Source organism: Malus sylvestris, chromosome 17 (genome assembly GCF_916048215.2).
Source record: "Malus sylvestris chromosome 17, drMalSylv7.2, whole genome shotgun sequence".
In the NCBI taxonomy this organism is placed as follows: Eukaryota; Viridiplantae; Streptophyta; class Magnoliopsida; order Rosales; family Rosaceae; genus Malus; species Malus sylvestris.
The window spans coordinates 2,664,321-2,683,982 of NC_062276.1; the positions used below are offsets into that span (position 1 = coordinate 2,664,321).

General features: G+C 38.8%; 1 protein-coding gene and 2 long non-coding RNA genes across 4 annotated transcripts; 2 read left to right on the forward strand and 1 right to left on the reverse strand.

The window, feature by feature from the left end:
* Window positions 1-2,625: 2,625 nt before the first annotated feature.
* LOC126610591 (UDP-glycosyltransferase 90A1-like) lies at window positions 2,626-4,598 on the forward strand. Its single transcript, XM_050278695.1, has one exon. The coding sequence runs from the start codon at window positions 2,646-2,648 to the stop codon at window positions 4,089-4,091; it is 1,446 nt and encodes a 481-aa protein (XP_050134652.1). The 5' UTR covers window positions 2,626-2,645; the 3' UTR covers window positions 4,092-4,598.
* A 1,822-nt stretch (window positions 4,599-6,420) lies between these two features.
* LOC126610596 (uncharacterized) lies at window positions 6,421-17,744 on the reverse strand. 2 transcript variants are annotated; one of them, XR_007618583.1, is made up of 4 exons: window positions 17,635-17,744; window positions 16,845-16,896; window positions 11,791-16,168; window positions 6,421-8,681 (listed from the first exon to the last, which is right to left on the reverse strand). It is a non-coding gene; the product is annotated as an uncharacterized LOC126610596 (long non-coding RNA). The 2 variants fall into 2 exon arrangements; XR_007618582.1 differs by having other exon boundaries at window positions 11,791-16,896.
* On the forward strand, window positions 6,832-9,883 carry LOC126610595 (uncharacterized). The gene is made up of 2 exons (XR_007618581.1): window positions 6,832-7,267; window positions 7,379-9,883. It is a non-coding gene; the product is annotated as an uncharacterized LOC126610595 (long non-coding RNA).
* Window positions 17,745-19,662: the final 1,918 nt, after the last annotated feature.

Here is a 19,662-nt window from a genome sequence, read left to right on the forward strand (position 1 = left end):
CTTGTGAGTATCCAATCATAAAACAACTCAGCGTTTAATGTGCCGAGCCCTAGTAAACTATAACACCTCACCTCGTTGAAAATGCTAATGAGATGACCTCTGCCAATAAAGACCGAAAGTCTTTCTTGACCGAGACTTTGATAGATAACCAGTAGACCTCGTCCTGATAGGACACGACCGGCCCCGTCCTGATAGGACACAACCGGCCCCTGAGCAACGCTTCTGGGCCGAGAACAATCCTAAACTCGGCCCAAACCAGTATTTTGGGCCCAAACATGTAGTAAAAGTGAAAATTACTTGTAAAAGGAAGGGTGCATTTTTTTCCTTAAAACAATACCTCAATTCTGAGTAACTTTATACCAAAAAGAAATTAGGCAAAATCACTGGTCTAATAGTTGTGAAATGCTCCCACGAGGAGCCTTTGTTTCGTGACAATTGGATGGCGGATCCATATAGGGACCTGGGAGGTCCTGGGACCCTTCGGAAATTCGAAGAAACACTTGTGATCAACCTTCGGGACCCTACAACAATTTGGGCAGGTTCAGTGGAGAGGCTTGTTGCCTCCATGAATGTGCAGGCAGCAGTGCTTATCACAAAGAAGAAGAAGTTGTTTTTAATTTTTGTTTTAAAAGACCTAGCCCAAACGACAACGTTTTTGAGCCAGGTAATTATAAAAAATTTAAAAACTAAAATATCTCTGTTTTCTCTAGAGAGCCCGAGAACCCGGTCTTTTCCAATATCCCCAAATTATATTTAAGAATTCCCAGCTCCAATCGTCTCAACCTTCCAACCTTAAACCCAAGTTACCCTATTCCCCACCACCATTTATCGTTCCACCACCTTTAGTTGCCTAATTTTATTTCTTCCAAATTCATATAAGTTTTTTAATTCTAGACTCTAATCCCAACTTCCAATTAATAATATATATGTTACATTAACAAATTTTATCTTTATAGAGTCAGTAATTGCATTATGTTGCTGAGGAGAATTTGTTGGTTTATTACCTTTGAGATTAATCTTGATTTAATTAATGAACCAACTTCAGTAGAAAATAGTGATATGGAACCAAATTAGTCTCTTTTTTTTAGCTTTTATGTTGGGACCCCCCGATCTTGAAATCCTGGATCCGCCAACAGCACTGTGTCTGAACAAACACTGGTATATATAAATATACATATGTACATATATATATATATATATATATGTATCTATCGTTAGATTAAGAACTGATTAGTTATATTTGAACGAAGTTAAAATAAGAAGCTAGACCAATAACAAACATAAAAAACAGTAGCCATCCACCTCGACCTAGCAAAACACCAACTGGTGGTGCCAACTGGTAACCATCCGTCCCTCATCTCTCTCTCCACAAATATTACGTACGTTATATTGGTGATGTTTCTCTCATTTTGTAATGATATTCCTTTGGTTGTGACTTTAGCCTAGATCCTGACTCACCCAATTTCGTCGTTTCAGAATAGGAAAACCTTCACCACACATATATAGTGACTAGATATTTTCAACTTTGCAAAAGAGAGAGAGAGAAAAAAAAAGAGTACCTGCCATTTGCATCTGATTCACCGACACAAGGGGGGGGGGGGGGAGAGAGAGAGAGAGAGAGAGAGAGAGAGAGATGGGGGAGGGGTGTGTGTGGAATAGCGGTAGTGTCTGTCAATTACTTACAGATTTGGGCACCGCCGGTCAGCCACATTCCACGTACGTCCATGTCAAACAATATATATCTTTGGAGGTAGATTCTCTACCCTCCTGTTTATGTGGTTACGGTTAAGCCACGTTAATATTTTATATTATTATTTCTTTTTTACTACCCTCCTGTGCGAGTCACGGTGGAAGCATGCAAGGACTGGCAGAAGATATAGCAGGCAGATACTCTGCCCTCCCACTTCACGTGTCCTCCTGTACCCTTCTGTTTGTGTGGTTACGATTAAGCCACGTTAATATTTTATATTACTATTTCTTTTTTGTCTTATTTAATATTTTATATTACTTTTTTTTGTTTTATATTAATATTTTATATTACTATTTCTTTTTGGCTTAACCGTGACCACACCAAACAGGAGGGTACGAGAGGACGAAAGTGGGAGGGCAGAGTATCTGCCTCCTATATCTTCTGCCAGTCCTTGCATGCTTCCACAGTGACTCGCACACATCGACGTGTTATGATCTAACACGCCTCTAAGGCCTACCCAATTTGCTTGCCTGCCGCTGGAGATAAACATTTTTTACAACCATGACCTAATTGTGGTATTATTCTCACTTAGATGTTTGCTACATAGCAAAAAAAATAAACACTGTTTAATAATTATTTACCACATGGCATCCTTAGTTACAAGAAAATTTCTCTCCTGCCACTGCCAGTAGTTTCGCTAGTGGTCCATTAAAGCGTGTACCGTTTGTTCATCCAATTACTTGGTTTGGCACTATGTAAATTGTTTGATCGCTTCTTTTGAAATGTTACGATTCTTGGATCACTTTACAGTTGTCCATATGGAGGAAATTATATTCGATAAAGTTCACTACACTTTTTAATTACGCTTAACAACATTGTAGAAAACCTATATATACATTATGCACCCCTGAAAACATAACTACTCAAGAGTCTGTAAATTCGATCGTCATAAAAAATGGGTTCACAATCGCAGCATGAGCATGAGATTGAGAAGGGCCACGTAGTTTTGTTCCCCTTCATGGCGAAAGGCCACACCATCCCTCTCCTCAACTTGTCTCGCATCTTCCTCGCTCAGGGACTCGCCGTTACCGTCTTCACCACCCCCGCCAACCGCACCTTCATCCACCAATCCCTTCCCGCTGCCGCTAACGTGGTCCACATCTCTTTCCCTCAAAACATCGTCCCTGGAATCCCCGCAGGCGTCGAAAGCACCGACAAGCTCCCTTCAATGGACCTCTTCTTCTCCTTCGCCCTCTCAACCATCCACATGCAACCCGACTTCGAGCGAGCCCTCCAAACCCTTCCAGGCGTCAGCTTCATGGTCTCCGACGGCTTCCTCTGGTGGACCGCCGACTCCGCTGCCAAGTTCGGTTTCCCCAGATTTGTTTTCTATGGTTTGGGAAACTACGCCTTATCCCTGTTTAAACTCGTTGCTGATAGCCGGCTCCTAGACGGGGCCGACTCCGACACGGAGTTAGTCACCGTAACTCGGTTTCCGTGGATCAAAGTTACCAAAAAGGACTTTAACCAGTCCACTATTACTGATGATGTCCAACATGCATCCTCTGAGTTCAGCATGAAAATATTGGAGTCAACCGTTCGTAGCTTGGGTATGATAGTCAACAGCTTCTACGAGCTCGAAGCTGTGTTCGTTGAGTACTGGAACACTGAGTGTTTGCCCAAGGCCTGGTGTGTCGGTCCCTTTTGTCAGCTGGCACAAGATGAACCACACGATCGTGATGAAAAGGCGATCTGGATTGAGTGGCTGGACAAAAAGCTGGAGGAGGGACGTAGAGTTTTGTACGTTGCGTTTGGGTCGCAAGCTGAGCTATCAGCTGAGCAGCTCCAAGAGATAGCTTTAGGGTTGGAAAACTCTATGGTCCACTTTATGTGGGTCATAAGAAGCAAATCGTACGCATCAGAGACTGCCACGTGGGATATCAAAGGGTTTGAAGAGAGAGTGAAGGGGAGGGGAATGGTGGTTAATGAGTGGGTTGACCAGAGGCGGATTTTAATGCACGGGACCGTGCATGGTTTTGTGAGCCACTGCGGATGGAACTCGGTGTTGGAAAGCATATGCACCGGAGTGCCGATTCTGGCGTGGCCGATAATGGCGGAGCAGCCACTGAATGCCAGGTTCGTGGTGGAGGAGATCAAGGTGGGGCTGAGGGTGGAGACGTGTGACGGTTCAGTGAAAGGGTTTGTGAAGGCAGAGGGGTTGGAGAAGACGGTCAAAGAGTTGATGGTGGGAGACAAGGGAGAGGAGGTGAGGAAGAGAGTGAAGGAGTTTGCTGACATGGCAGATAAGGCTGTGAAGAAAGGTGGGTCGTCCTGGTCAACGCTGCAGTTGCTTATTGATGAGGCAACGCTGTCCAACAAGAATTTAGACAATCAGTCGTGAGGCTCCGAGCGTTTTCATTCTAATGAGAAGTAGTAAATAGCTAGGGTTTGTAAGGAGAGATTTTTGAATGTTTGGAACATGGTTTGTACATCAAATGTTATAATACAAGTAGTTGCAAATACAACTACTTGGATTATGACACTTGATGCACACAAAAAAAAAAATCTCTTATGTATGGCTTTTTCAATAATTATCATTTGGTACAACTGAAGATCATTTTCACTATGCTCATAATACGAGATGAAACATCACATGTCATTATATAATAGAAGGGCACTTGAAAACAAAAAACAAAAAACTTTCATCGAATTAGATAATTGCATGTGATTTCACTTTGTATTCTAATGGTTTTTTCCTTAACGGTTTTTTGCTAACTTGGATTGCCAATTGAACATAATTAAGTTATCAAATGGACCCAGAAGAGCTAAAGTATGAAACTTGTAAGAGAGATACTATTCGAGTAAGAGCTAATTGGTATATTCAAGACAAACTAAACAATAAAAACTCCACCCATGCTTTCCAAGTTCCAACCTAGCACAACACCACCGCGCTTCTCAATAACCATAGTTGGTGGTGCTATAATTTAATGATATTTTTCTTCATTTATATCGAATTTTTATTTTGAACCTTCTTAAATCACAAGTTTAATACATGATTATAAGTTATAAATTATAGTCTTATTCATTGTAGCTTAATCCTCACCCTCCCTATCTCATTGTATCTATCGAGACAATAGATGGAAGGGAGTTTTAACGAAAAGCCCGTAATACTGTTCACTTTAACAAAAAATCACATTTTTATACTAAAAAGTCAAATATGATACTATTCACTTAACATTTTATTTTGTCTTTATCGTTAAAACTCAAAGTTTTCAAACCCTTATCATTAGTTTTCCTTAGATAGAAACTTCACCACTACTCTTCTCTCTTGCACAGACGTGGCAAAGATATTTTCAAATTTGTAGAGAAAGAGCGACCACAAAAATTAGGGAACCTTCCATCATCTGATTCACCAAACTGAGAAATAGGACCTGGCTTCTCTGCCCTTCCAGTTCCCATACACTCTCATCCCCTCCTATTTGTGAGGTCACAGTTAAACCACATTAACATTTTATATCACTATTGCTTTTTGTATTATTATCTCTATAAAAAATCAATATAAAATATTGACGTAACTTAACCGTGACCGCACAAATTAGAAAGGAATGAGAATGTATGAGAACTGAGAGGATATAGAAGTCGGGTCGAGGAATAAAGGGATAGCTAGCGTAGTGTTTGTCAATTTACTATAGATTTGACACCGGCGCAATCCCTTATGTCGACGTCATACTATACATTTTCTGACCAACCTTTTAAGGCATGCTTCTGGAGGGACTACAAGCATCTCCAAATGTCCTTGTGCATAGAGTCTAGAAGGCTTCCTACAGGTCTGAGTTGAAGTCCCCATAGTAAGAGAGAAATTTTAAGGTCCGCCGAGCGAACTAGCTAATCCATATAAGGACTCAAATATTGGGGTTCAAGATTGATTTTGAGTGGAAAACAAATCTCATTCATGTAAATGTTGCACGTCAATTTCTCTTACTCACCTTTTACATATTGATAGATACTCACTCGTTAGCATTTGCTGATGCAATGTCATACATAAGTCCCACACAACACTTACGATGGTAAAGACCCTAAAATATTACATATACTAATACTAATATACTATTATTATCTCCCCATGTAAAAAATAATTATGAGGGAGGTAACGCCATTGAGACTGTATTGGTTGCAACCAAAAAATCGAATCTTTTCCCGCCGCTTTTAGTTTGTCTTTGGGTGTCCACAAATCTGAATCCATCACACAATTTATAGTGGTCCAATTTAAAGAGGACGACATGCTTTATAGATTGCAAATAAGAGTAAGGTTTTTTCCCTTCTATTCTCGTCCCTTTCTCATTCTCTTACAATTTTTTTTATGATTATTAAAAAATTAATATAAAACATTGACATAACTTAATCGATTTAGAAAGAAAATAAGGTAAGGAGAAAGAAACTACGAGGAAAGAGAATCATACCCCTTGCAATAACAATTGTGTGCTACTGAAATGGGTTACGAATATGGCACTGTGTGCCCAAGGGTTGGCCCCATTGCCCAAGTTCCAAGTTTTTGAGGATCCTGTTGCTCTATAGATGAAAAAAAAAGGAAATTTTTTGTCATTATAGAACATTCGTTTGAAATGTATAAACTTTCACTCAAGAATATGATGTAACATGCCACATCCATGATAATCGAGACTCAAGAGAGTATAGTAAAATGTTGTTTATCGTCATGAACCATGATATAATTGAGACTCGAGAAAGGAGAGTATCATAATTAAATGATACTCGTCGTCATAAATCCTGATACCATATCAAATTAGTCATTGTAATGTTACAAATAAGAAATACCACAGTTTCTTTTGACCAAGAACAGTAAATGCCACAATTTAGTAGTTTCTACGACGAGTTATCCACTGAATCACAGGCATGTATACTAGTTTTATGAACGTAGCTCTTCTCAGCGTTGCTCTCGGGCTCCGTCTCATCATTGACATCATCATCATCCCCATCATCCTCCCATTGTTGTTGTGTTGAATCTATCCCTCTTCCCTCTCATTTCAACCATAAACACAACAATATCAGTAACGAAGGGAATTATCAGAATGCAATTTAATTGAAACATGGAAAAGCCACGTGTCTAATTTTCATTTGTTGGAACACCAGGGGTCGTATGTGACCAGAACCTGAAAAAGTTTCTCTTGCATCAGAGTGGGGTTAATGGGGAGTTATGAGGGAAGGTACCCCCAACCGCTGGGTCTCGCAAAATTGAATTGGGTAGTTCAAACAACCCCCATTTTCGCATTTATGGCAACAATCCATGGCCTATATGGCAAAGATAGAATACAAAAATTATTCTCATCAAGTGGGCGTGAAGGAGGTTCTGAGACGATATTGGAACACGTTGATTCTGTGTTCATTCTTCTGTTGTGGTATCTGGGAGGGGAGGGATCAATCAGAGGTAGATGAGCTGGTGGTTCACCTGGACGAGTCTCTGAAGATTTCTAGCATGGAGCAGGGAGTGAAGCTAGTAGGTGCGGTGCTGTCAAAGAAACCCCTTAACAAATGGGGAGTTAAAAATAAACTGGGTTCAAGGTAACGTGTTCATTATCGTTGTTAATGTTGAAGACTCTGCAAATCAGATTATCATTGTTAATGTTATTTCATTTTTTAATTTTATAAAAAGAATAGTCCTCTTCCTCTTAGGTACCACATGTTTATGGAAAACAACTCAAAAACCTTCAATCTAATTTGACTCCACCCAACGCAGTCACTATCTCGCCATTAAAATTCCAGTTGTCCTTCTGCTTTGGCAATGCGCCGGTTTCCGATAAGTAGCTAGGGCCTCTGGCCAGATCAAAAATGATAAAGCAATCAAACCATTTATCGTTTTGCGTGCATGAATTTTTCACCAGAGCGAAGACTGTCCCCAACCATTCACATTTGACAGAGATTTAATTGCATTCAAAAGATTGGGTAAGTAATAATTAACTAGTGCAAGAGAGATTCTGTAGTTATTGATTGCTTTATTTTGGGCCCTAGCTCCTCATCGGAAACACGCGCATTGCCAGAGAAGAAAGACAAATTGGATTAATGTAGAGATGTGACTAGTTTGGTAATCGATTAATAAGGAGAGATGAGAATTAAGCCTCATCGGCCTATATATGTAAAACATTCAGATGACTCTTAAGTTTTGATCACTAAGACTCAAATATTTCCTCCTAAAACAAATCGACCGTGTCTTCTCTCCCTGTATTACTCAACCAGTTCGTCCAACAGCAAGCAATCATGCTGAAATTTGTCATTTCACTGTTGAGAAAAATTATCCCTGCAGCTGAAGCCAATGTCCCTTCAGCTGGGATTATGGCAAAGCTGCAATATGGCAACAATGTCTTAAGAAACAACAGCCCAAATTGGAGAAGCACCTGGAAGCTAGGGTGAAAATTTTGGAAGCCATAAACGATCCACGTGATCAAGATAAGGCCTACATTACTTCTGTTCAACATACAAAGCTCCTAGATCGACTCTGAAGGGGTGATAAGTTGACAGACAAAGGAAATAGTCTGTTGAACAGCGAGGGGAAGCCGGAAACAAAGCTAGAAGCCAAGTTAAAGAGAGAGGAAGAGAACAAGCTGCCTAAGGTGCCACTGTGTCACGGAAACACTGTTGACATCCTCAAAGATTTGTCCAAATGCGCAAGAAGTGTCGTCCATCAATTCTACGAGAAGAAAGGCCTTGATGTCGATGAGTTCAAGATCTTACCCGCCGGTGTGAGGATCGACTGATATTAAAAGCTCTGTTAGCTCTCTATTATCTATCTATGGGTTGTTAGTAGATAATGGGGAGCCAATAAAGCTTTCAATATCAGTCGATCCTTACACCGGTGGTTATGACCTTAACCTTCTCGACATGAAGGCCTTTTTCGTCGCAGAATTGATGGATGCCACTTCTTGCACATTTGGACAAATCCTTGAGGATGACAATGGTGTTTTCTATGCCACAGTGGCACCTTAAGCAGTTTGCTCTCTTCCTCTTTCCACATCTTGGCTTCTAGCTTCGTTTTCGGCTTACCCTCGTTGTTCAGCAGACCCTTTCCTTTGTCTGTCAACTTATCACCCATTCGGAGTCGATCCAGGAGCTTTGCATGTTGAACAGAAGCGATGTAAGCCTTGTCCTGATCACGTAGGTTGTTTATGGCTTCCAAAATTTTGACCCTGACTTCCAGGTGTTTCTCTAATTTGCAGCTGTCGTTTCTCAGGACATTGTTGCCAAATTGTAGCTTTGCCATAATCCCAGCTAGGGGGACATTGGCTTCAGCTGTAGGGACAATTTTTCTCATCAGTGAAATGACAAATTTAAGCATGATTGCATGTTGTTGGAAGGAACTGGTTGAGTAATACAGGGAGATAAGGCACGGTCGATTTGTTTTGGGAAGAAATGTTTGAGTCTTAGGGATCAAGACTTAAAAATCATCTGAATGTTTTACATACATAGGCCGATGAGGCTTAGTTCTCATCCCTCTTTATTAATCGATTACCAAACTAGTCACATCTCCACATTAATCTAATTTGTCCTTCTTCTCTGGCAATGCGCCAGTTTCGATGAGGAGCTAGGGCCCAAAATAAAGCAACCAATAACTGCAGAATCTCCCTTGCACTAGTTAATCATTACTTACCCAATCTTTTGAAGGCAATTAAATCTCTGTCAAATGTAAATGGTTGGGGACAGTCTTTTCTCTAGAAAAGCCTGCAAGAAAAATTCACGCACGCAAAACGATAAATGGTTTGATTGCTTTATCATTTAAGATATAGCCAGAGGCCCTAGCTACTTATCGAAAACCGGCGCATTGCCAGAGCAGAATGACAACTGGGATTTTAATGGGAAGATAGTGACTGCGTTGGGTGTAGTCAAATTAGATTGAAGGGTTTTTGAACCTGACGCAAAATCTTGAGAGATCCGGCTTCGAATCCCCTACATCAGAGTGGGGTTAATGGGGAGTTATGAGGGAAGGTAGCCCCAACTGCTGGATCTGGCAAAATTGAATTGGGCAGTTCAAACAACCCCATTTTCGCATTTATGGTAACAATCCATGGCCTATATGCCAAAGATATTGTAGATCTTGTACTTTATTTTATGGGGTTTTTAGATCTAGGTCCAAAAATATAAAGTGTTTTTAGAAATGAATCTAGTTATCTAATTATATGGTTTTAATTCTTTTATGCTCATTTTATATTTTCTAAAAATATTAAAAATCAATTAAAATCTTTTGATATTATGCATTTTCCAACTCCAAAATATCTAATTAATATCATATAACAAAAAATAATAATATACTAACATAAATCTATTTGTAAAACATTCTACCCTAACTCAAGTAGCAAATATATGAATGTATATTATACTTATAAGTGAAATATGAAACCTAACTAAAATGTAAAAAAAATATATATATACCTACAAGCAAGACACATTAATCTGTGACAGTTTGACTATGAAAAAGAATCTGTCATATAGGTAGATAAATACAATTAATCTGTGATATAGGTTGATTATAAAAATTAAAATAAAATCTATAAATGGGTTAAAGTAGGAGGAAGAACAAAAAATAACAAATAAATAAAAAGAAATAATCAAAGAGATAATTAAGAAGAAATTTGATTTTTATAATAAATTTTTTCATTAAAGAGATAATTCTTGATAATTAAATAAAAGAAATTGGACTTATTTTAATAAACTGGAATATTCTTACTATTAGCTCAAAAAATTGGACTTATATCAAGTTTCCCCTTATTTTATTTCATTTTATAAAAAGAATAGCCCTCTTCCCCTCCGGTACCATATGTTTATGGAAAACAACTCAAAAACCCTTCAATCTAATTTGACTCCACCCAACGCAGTCATTATCTCCCCATTAAAATCCCAATTGTCCTTCTGCTCTGGCAATGCGCCGGTTTCCGATAAGTAGCTAGGGCATCTGACCAGATCCAAAATGATAAAGCAATCAAACCATTTATTGCCCTCCTCATTTGTCGTTCTGCGTGCGTGAATTTTTCTTACAGGCTTTCCAGAACGAAGACTGTCCCCAACTATTTACATTTGACAAGATTTAATTGCCTTCAAAAGATTGGGTAAGTAATGATTAACTAGTGCAAGGGAGATTCTGCAGTTATTGGTTGCTTTGGCCGTGCATTGCCAGAGAAGAAAGACAAATTGGATTAATGTGGCTAGTTTGGTAATCAATTAATAAGGAGAGATGAGAACTAAGCCTATGTATGTAAAGCATTCAGATGACTCTTAAGTTTTGATCCCTAAGACTCAAATATTTCCTACCAAAACAAATCGACTGTGTCTTTTCTCCCTATATTACTCAACCAGTTCGTTCAACAGCAAGCAATCATGCTGCAATTTGTCATTTCACTGTTGAGAAAAATTGTCCCTGCAGCTAAAGCCAATGTCCTTTCAGCTGGGATTATGGCAAAACTGCAATCTGGCAACAATGCCTTGAGAAACAACAGCCGGAAATTGGAGAAGCACCTATAAGCTTGGGTGAAAATTTTGGAAGCCATAAACGACCTACATGATCAAGATAGGGCCTACATCACTTCTGTTAAACATGCAAAGCTCCTAGATCGACTTCGAAAGGGTGATAAGTTGACAGACAAAGGAAATAGTCTGTTTAACAGCGAGGGGAAGCCGGAAACGAAGCTAGAAGCCCAGTTAAAGAGAGAGGAAGAGAACAAGCTGCCTAAGGTGCCACTGTGGCACAGAAATATCGTTGACATCCTCAAGGATTTGTCCGAATGCGCAAGAAATGTCATCCATCAATTCTGCGAAAAGAAAGGCCTTGATATCGATGAGTTCAAGGTCTTATCCGTCAGTGTGAGGATCGACTGATATTAAAAGCTTTGTTGGCTCCCCATTATCTATCTATGGGTTGTCAGTAGATAATGGGGAGCCACCAAAGCTTTCAATATCAGTCGATCCTTACATCGGTAGGCATGACCTTGACCTTCTCGACATTAAGGCCTTTTTTGTTGCAGAATTGATAGATGCCACTTCTTGCACATTTGGACAAATCCTTGAGGATGACAATGGTGTTTTCCATGCCACAGTGGTACCTTAAGCAGTTTGCTATCTTCCTCTTTCCTCATCTTGGCTTCTAGCTTCGTTTTCGGCTTCCCCTCGCTGTTCAGCAGACCCTTTCCTTTGTCTGTCAACTTATCACTCATTTGGAGTTGATCCAGGAGCTTTGCATGTTGAACAGAAGCGATGTAAGCCTTATCCTGATCACGTAGGTTGTTTATGGCTTCCAAAATTTTGACCCTGACTTCCAGGTGTTTCTCTAATTTGCAGCTGTCGTTTCTCAGGACATTGTTGCCAAATTGCAGCTTTGCCATAATCCCAGCTAGGGGGACATTGGTTTCAGCTGTAGGGACAATTTTTCTCATCAGTGAAATGGCAAATTTAAGCATGATTGCATGTTGTTGGAAGGAACTGATTGAGTAATACAGGGAGAGAAAGCACGGTCAATTTGTTTTGGGAAGAAATGTTTGAGTCTTAGGGATCAAGACTTAAAGAGCCATCTGAATGCTTTACATATATAAGCCGATGAGACTTAATTCTCATATCTCTTTATTAATCGATCACCAAGCTAGTCACATCTCCACATTAATCCAATTTGTCCTTTTTCTTTGGCAATGCACTGGTTTCGATGAGGAGCTAAGGCCCAAAATAAAGCAACCAATAACTGCAGAATCTCCCTTGCACTAATTAATCATTACTTACCTATCTTTTGAAGGCAATTAAATCTTTGTCAAATGTAAATGGTTAGGGACAATCTTTGCTCTGGAAAGCCTGCAAGAAAAATTCACGCACGCAGAACGACAAATGAGGAGGGCGATAAATGGTTTGATTGCTTTATCATTTTGGATCTGGCTAGAGGCCCTAGCTACTTATCGGAAACCGGTGCATTGCCAGAGCAGAATGACAACTGGGATTTTAATGGGGAGATAGTGACTGCGTTAGGTGGAGTCAAATTAGATTGAAAGGTTTTTTAGCCTGACGCAAAATCTTGAGAGATCCGGCTTCGAATCCCCTACATTAGCGAAGACTGTCCCCAACGAATTACATTTGATAGAGATTTAATTGCCTTCAAAAGATTGGGTAAGTAATGATCAACTACTGCAAGGGAGATTCTTGACATTCCACATCGACCAACGGAGAAGGGATGATGTGTCTTATATGTACATGTCCACCTCCATATAACTCGAGGCATTTTGGGAACTCACTGGCTTCGGATTCCATCGAAACTCCAAAGTTAAGCAAGTTTGTGCCCTAGGATTAACCTCACTGGAGTCTGGGATGTGATAAAATGGTATCAGAGCCACTCTGCCGTGTGGTGCGAGTGTGCCGACGAGGACGTCGGGCCCCTAAGGGGGTGGATTGTGACATCCCACATCGACCAACGGAAAAAGAGTGATGTGCCTTATATGTACATGCCCACCTCCATATAGAACGAGATCTTTTGGAAACTCACTGGCTTCAGATTCCATCGAAACTCCGAAGTTAAGCAAGTTTGGGCTAGAGTAGTCCTAGGATGGGTGACTCCCTGGGGTGTGACAAACCCGTGAGGGAATGATAAGCCCAGAGCGGGCAATATCGTGCTAGACGAGCCTAGGATGTGACAATTCTGCAGTTATTGGTTACTTGATTTGGGCCCTAGCTCCTCATCGGAAACCGACACATTGCCAGAGTATAAGGACAAATTGGATTAATATAGATATGTGACTAGTTTAGTGATTGATTAATAAGGAGAGATGAGAACTAAGCCTCATCGGTCTATATATGTAAAGCATTCGGATGACTCTTAAGTCTTGATCCTTAAGACTCAAATATTTCCTCCCAAAACAAATCGACTGTGCCTTCTTTCCCTATATTACTCAACCAGTTCCTTCCAACAGCAAACAATCATGCTGAAATTTGCCATTTCACTTATGAGAAAAATTGTTCATGCAGTTGAAGCCAATGTCTATCCAGCTGGGATTATGGCAAAGCTGCAATTTGGCAACAATGTCCTGAGAAACAACAGCTGCAAATTGGAAAAGCACCTGAAAACTTGGGTGAAATTTTTTTAAGCCATAAACGACTTTCGTGATCAGGACAAGGCCTACATCACTTATGTTCAACATGCAAAGCAACTAGATCGACTCTTAAGGGGTGATAAGTTAACAGACAAAGGAAAAGGCCCGTTGAACAACGAGAAGAAGCCAAAAACGAAGCTAGAAGCTAAAATGGGGAGAGAGCAAGCTGCCTAAGGTGCCACTGTGGCACGGAAACAGTGTTAACATCCTCAAGGATTTGTCCAAATGTGCAAGAAGTACCATCCATCAATTTGCGACAAGAAATGCCTTGATGTCGAGAAGGTCAATGTCCTGCTCGCCGGTGTAAGGATCGACTAATATTGAAAGCTTTGTTGACTCCCCATTATCTCCATTATCTATCTATTTATCTATCTATAGGTGGTCAATAGATAATGGGATAACGGGAAGCCACCAAAGCTTTCAATATTAGTCGATCCTCACACCAGTGGGCAAGACCTTGACCTCCTCGACATTGAGGTCTTTCTTGTCGCAGAATTGATGAATGCCATTTCTTGCACATTTGGACAAATCCTTAAGGATGACAATGGTGTTTTCCTTGCCACAGTGGCACCTTAGCCAGCTTACTCTCTTCCTCTCTCATCATCTTGGTTTCTAGATTCGTTTTCAACTTCCCCTCGCTGTTCAGCAGGCCCTTTCCTTTGTCTGTTAACTTATCACCCATTCGGAGTCGATCTAGGAGCTTAGCATGTTGAACAGAAGTGATGTAGGCCATGTCCTGATCACGTAGGTCATTTATGGCTTCCAAAATTTTCACCCTGGCTTCCAAGTGCTTCTCCAATTTGCAGTTGTTGTTTCTCAAGACATTGTTGTCAAATTGCAACTTTGCCATAATCTTAGCTAGGAGGACATTGGCTTCAGCTGCAGGGACATTTTTTCTCATAAGTGAAATGGCAAATTTCAGCATGATTGCTTGATGTTGGAAGGAACTGGTTGAGTCATACAGGGAGAGAAGGCACAGTCGATTTGTTTTGGAAGGAAATGTTTGAGTCTTAGGGATCAAGACTTCAAGAGTTATTTGAATGCTTTACATATATAGGTCGTTGAAGGTTAATTCTCATCTCTCCTTATTAATCGATCACCAGACTAGTCACGTATCCACATTAATCCAATTTGCCCTTCTTCTCTGGCAATGCATCGATTTCTGATGAGGAGCTAAGGTCCAAAATAAAGCAACCAATAACTGCAAAATCTCCCTTGCAGTAGTTGATCATTACTTACCCAATCTTTTGAACATGCACCCTTAATTGACATGGATCCTCTAATTCTTCCAAAAAAAGAAAAATCACCAAACCCGCCCTGAATATGTATACGTTATTTAGGGATGCTAGCTTTTGTATTGTAATATGCATGGGACATTACCATGACAAAATAAAATCAAAAGTATTGTCTGCTGACCTTTAAAATTATGCTGAAATACATATACACACATACCCAAGAAAAATGCACTAAATAAAAGATAAAATCAAAGTGTCAACTTTCAAGGGCATGCATACTGTTAGTAGTTGTTTTTGTATTGAATTTTCAAAGGAATTTGAAAGAAAATGAGATGATTTTCTGTTTGCAATATCCTTGATGTATCTAATTAGGTCAAATGTATTTTCTGTTTGAAAGAAAAGGAGATGAATTTCAGTGAGAAGGTAGTATATATAGCAGATGATGTATTCGCTAAATTTGTGTATGGTTTAATAACGTTCACTAAACTTATATCTGGTTTAATAATGTCCGCTAAACTTGGTCATTCTCATGGTTAATTTTGTATCTAGTTTAATAACGTTCGTAGTTTAGTTTTTTCTTAATTAGAAGGTTTGATATTCTTATGATTTTATATAGGTGCCATGCAAAACTCATCAAACCATGCCTAATTAACTTTCATATTGGTGCCATGCATATGGATATAAATATATTACTTTCTCTAAGAGCTTTTTCAGTGAAGTTCTTAAATAGAGACAACTATCGTATAAAAGTATAAAACAAATATATGGACAAAATGAATCTCCAGTGGATTGAAAAGTGAGTCTCTAAAGAGATACTTGGTGTATTTTGACACATCCCGATTTGGAATGTCCACTTGAATTCCGAATCGAGTTGTGTTGGCCGACACCTGGAGGGTGACAAAGCCATAAAGTGTAGTGTAGTGGGAAAATGATGTTAATTAATTTAAACCTAAAAGTTCATGATCAAAAGAGTGCGCGGGTGAGCGAGATTGAACTTATTTCACATGTGATGTCAAAGCATAAGACATTATAAAAAATAGGAAGAGGGTTATACCACTAAAGATAACCATCTCCTGAGATTTACCAGGATCCTCGTTTACACGTAAGCACAACAACTAAACCTGGAGGGGCGAAAAACAAAGTTGAGTGGGTCAACAAAACAACGTTTGTAAGAAAACCTTTATTTTCGAACATAGTAACCCCTTGCTGTAAAACAAGTATAGTTTTCGTAAAACATACTAAGTATGTAACAAAAGTACAACAACCATATAACCAGAATTATACCCAATCATGATATATCAAATGCCGCAGTAATATAATTATTGATAATCAAGTATAACTAAGTGCTCATCCATCTAAGCTGACGCACGAGTTCGTACAAATAATTTCTGACCCGAACAGGACTGGATATAATCAATACACTCTAGTACTACGATCACGTGAAGGCTGGTGCAGAAGCACAGTCAGATACGAGTCGGAATTGTCTAATGCAATCTGTACGACAGGACTGACACCTAATTTGGATCCAAGGCAAGCAAACGATGCGGATGTGAACTTACACGAGAAGGACTGGCCCTTGCCCTGGGGCGAGTACTAGCACCAAGGTGCAGCAAGATGAGCATGTACAAATATGTATGCATGTCATGACAACAATATCACAACCATATAGCAGCATTTATCACAATTTATATCACAATAACGATACTTGGCAATATAAGCGTAAAATGAAACACACATTTATGGGAACTATAACTATGTATAGGTATAAAAATAAATTGCCCACTCAAAGTTACTTACAATGACACATTCGTTCGAGCTACGAAACCGGAGTCTCCGATAGTAATCGCACCTAAGCATAATATTGAGACTCATTAGTAAAACTCAATTAAAACGCTTGAATTTGGAATAACAAACGACGGATTCGGAATCAGTGTGTCGAAATACGCTAATGAGAATCCCGAGCAAATTTTGTAAAAAGTCAACAATCGATTCTAAAAAATCAACTGAGACGCCCCAGTTGTCAACCACGTTAAAACTTTAGAATTTCATTAAATGGATGTTAAAAATAGACTCGGAACATCAAAATTAGCCTAAGAACTAAGAGGGTTCAAGAATATTCCAAAAAATATTCTGAGCCCAATTAGGTTAATGAACCAACTGGACCTTAGGTTAAAGAGGCATGGGTCAATGGCCCAAAAGTTTGGACCAAAAGAATAAGGGCCGGGCTTTTGGGCTTGAGCCCACCGATTTCCCCATTTTCCTTCACTGCAGATTTTCGACTGAAAAGGGGTGAAACTCAAACTTTAAACAACGATATCTCATTCGTTTCTCAACCAAAATTGATTATTCAAAGACCTAAGTGAAGTAGGAAATGCAAGAAACAAAACCATACCAAAATAGAGCCAAGTTAAGGTCGGTGTGGGACGGAAAAATGGCTTGAATGTGGCCAAATGGCCACTATCTAAGTTTTCCAGAATTTGAGATATTTCATTCCAAATTTGAAAGCTAATTTCTAGTTCGATATTTAACCAAACTCAATGATTCAAAAGCCAAAATGTAGTCAGGAATGTGGAGAACAGATTCATACCAAGTGGGGATCGAGTGGTGGCCGGAGTTGGTCATAAAATGACCTGAAATATGACCAAACGACCACGGCCTGGAAAATTCCAGATTTGCACAGTGACTTTCCTTGAGTTTGTGGGAAGGTTGTGGTGTAGTCTAGGTTGTTGTTGTGTGTTACTGTTTGAGTGAAAACCCTCTAGGAGGGTTGGTTTTTTTGGAAGGAAGGAGAGGGCCGGGAGTGAGGGAGAGAGTTTGAGAGAGTGAGAGTGTTCAGAGAGAGAGAGACCATGATATTTTCAGAAAATGAGAGGGGGACTCACGGGTACAAGGTGAAATATGTGGGCCCTAGTGGCTCACAAAACAATGTCACTAAAGACGAAACACAAAATATTCGAAAAATGTTTGATGTTTCGATATGTAAAATCTTTGTTATATTTTCCATTTGCACCTACGTGTTCGTACTGTCGAGTGTTTCGAGAATACACTAAAATAGTAGCTTGTACCCGTCGCGAAAGGATGGTCAACGAAAGTCAACAACCTTGTATCTAAGGGCATTTTCATAAATTTATATTTTTAAAATTAATAAAATTGTAAATGTAAGGATGGGTTGTCACATATTTATTTTAAGGATAAATTATGTTCTCATATATATATATATATATATATATATATATATATATATGTGTGTGTGTGTGAGTGTGTGTTTATTTTATGTTTTAAAATATATCAATGGTTATTTCTTGCACTATATTAATAATTACGTGGGTACATTTTTTTTTTGCTAGAACTATGTGAAGAACAAATTACTCTATTATTGACTTTTAAGTAATTGTTATACTTGTAACAATATTATTTGGATTTGTTTAAATTTCATAATTTGTAGGATATTGAATGCATAAATTTAAAAGTTAAATTCCTTAAATGATTCTAGGGACCTTGCTATTTAAACAAATAAGGTTTCATTCTAACAACTAGGTTAATTAGGGACTGGAACCAAAATAACCCATTTTTTAATTTATACCGATATTCTTTTTAGTTTTAATTTGTACTCATAATTTTGAATTTTAATTTGTACCCATATTTTCAATTTAAATTGACATATAATGACTTGTAAATAATTTAATATTCAAATAATGACATGAAGAAAAGTCAAGGGACATTGATCAAAAATAAAAAAGGAATAAGGTTTCAATTATCCAAAAAAAAAAAAATAGAATAACAATAATAATAAGAACAATAATAATACTAATATGATTTAATGATTTAAAATATAACCCCTTGGCCTTGGCAAGCTTCTCAAAACGAACCAAAGAAAAAAGAATTGATCATTCTGATGCACTTGCATGATCTGATTTGCCTTTGGATCGGATCCCCTTTGGATTGATTAATTTGCCTTTAATTTTGGAGTTTGGACTCTGGACGCATGTGTTGGGGTTTGGATTTGAACTCTTTTGACAAAAGATACGGTCCATCCATTTATATCAGATAGTAAGATTCAAATATATTTGCAATCATATTAGAAGCGATGAAATATAAATTCACAACAAAACACGTTATGCAGTCACATAGGATTTAACAAAGCAAAATCCACTAATGAGAAAATCTCCGAACATTTTGCCAGCCAGAAGACAATATGTTATAAGTCAAACAAATACAAAAGGGACTTGACTAGAACTCGGTCATACTAGAAGGCAGCTTCGTCCTCCGCGCCCTTGCTACTTGAGTACTCAGCAAATTTGCTCTCTCCGTGGTCGCGGTTGTCGATCACTTACTACACCACAAACCACTTTCTATAGCAAACCCAAAATTGCTATATAGAAAGTGTTCCATAACATTTTCTCCAATGCTATGTTACCCCTTGTGCGTTTGTTACACCGGACTATCTCGAACTGGATTAGTTTCAAGGACTAAGCTGGACTGGCTTAGACTAGACTAAGTTGGACTATTTTTGTGAAGCGTTTGATAGTGTTGGACTAAAAAGCAGGATAATGAAAATAATAATAATTAATTCTGTTTTTTTTCTTTTTCTTTTTCTTGTTCCAGAACACTCTCT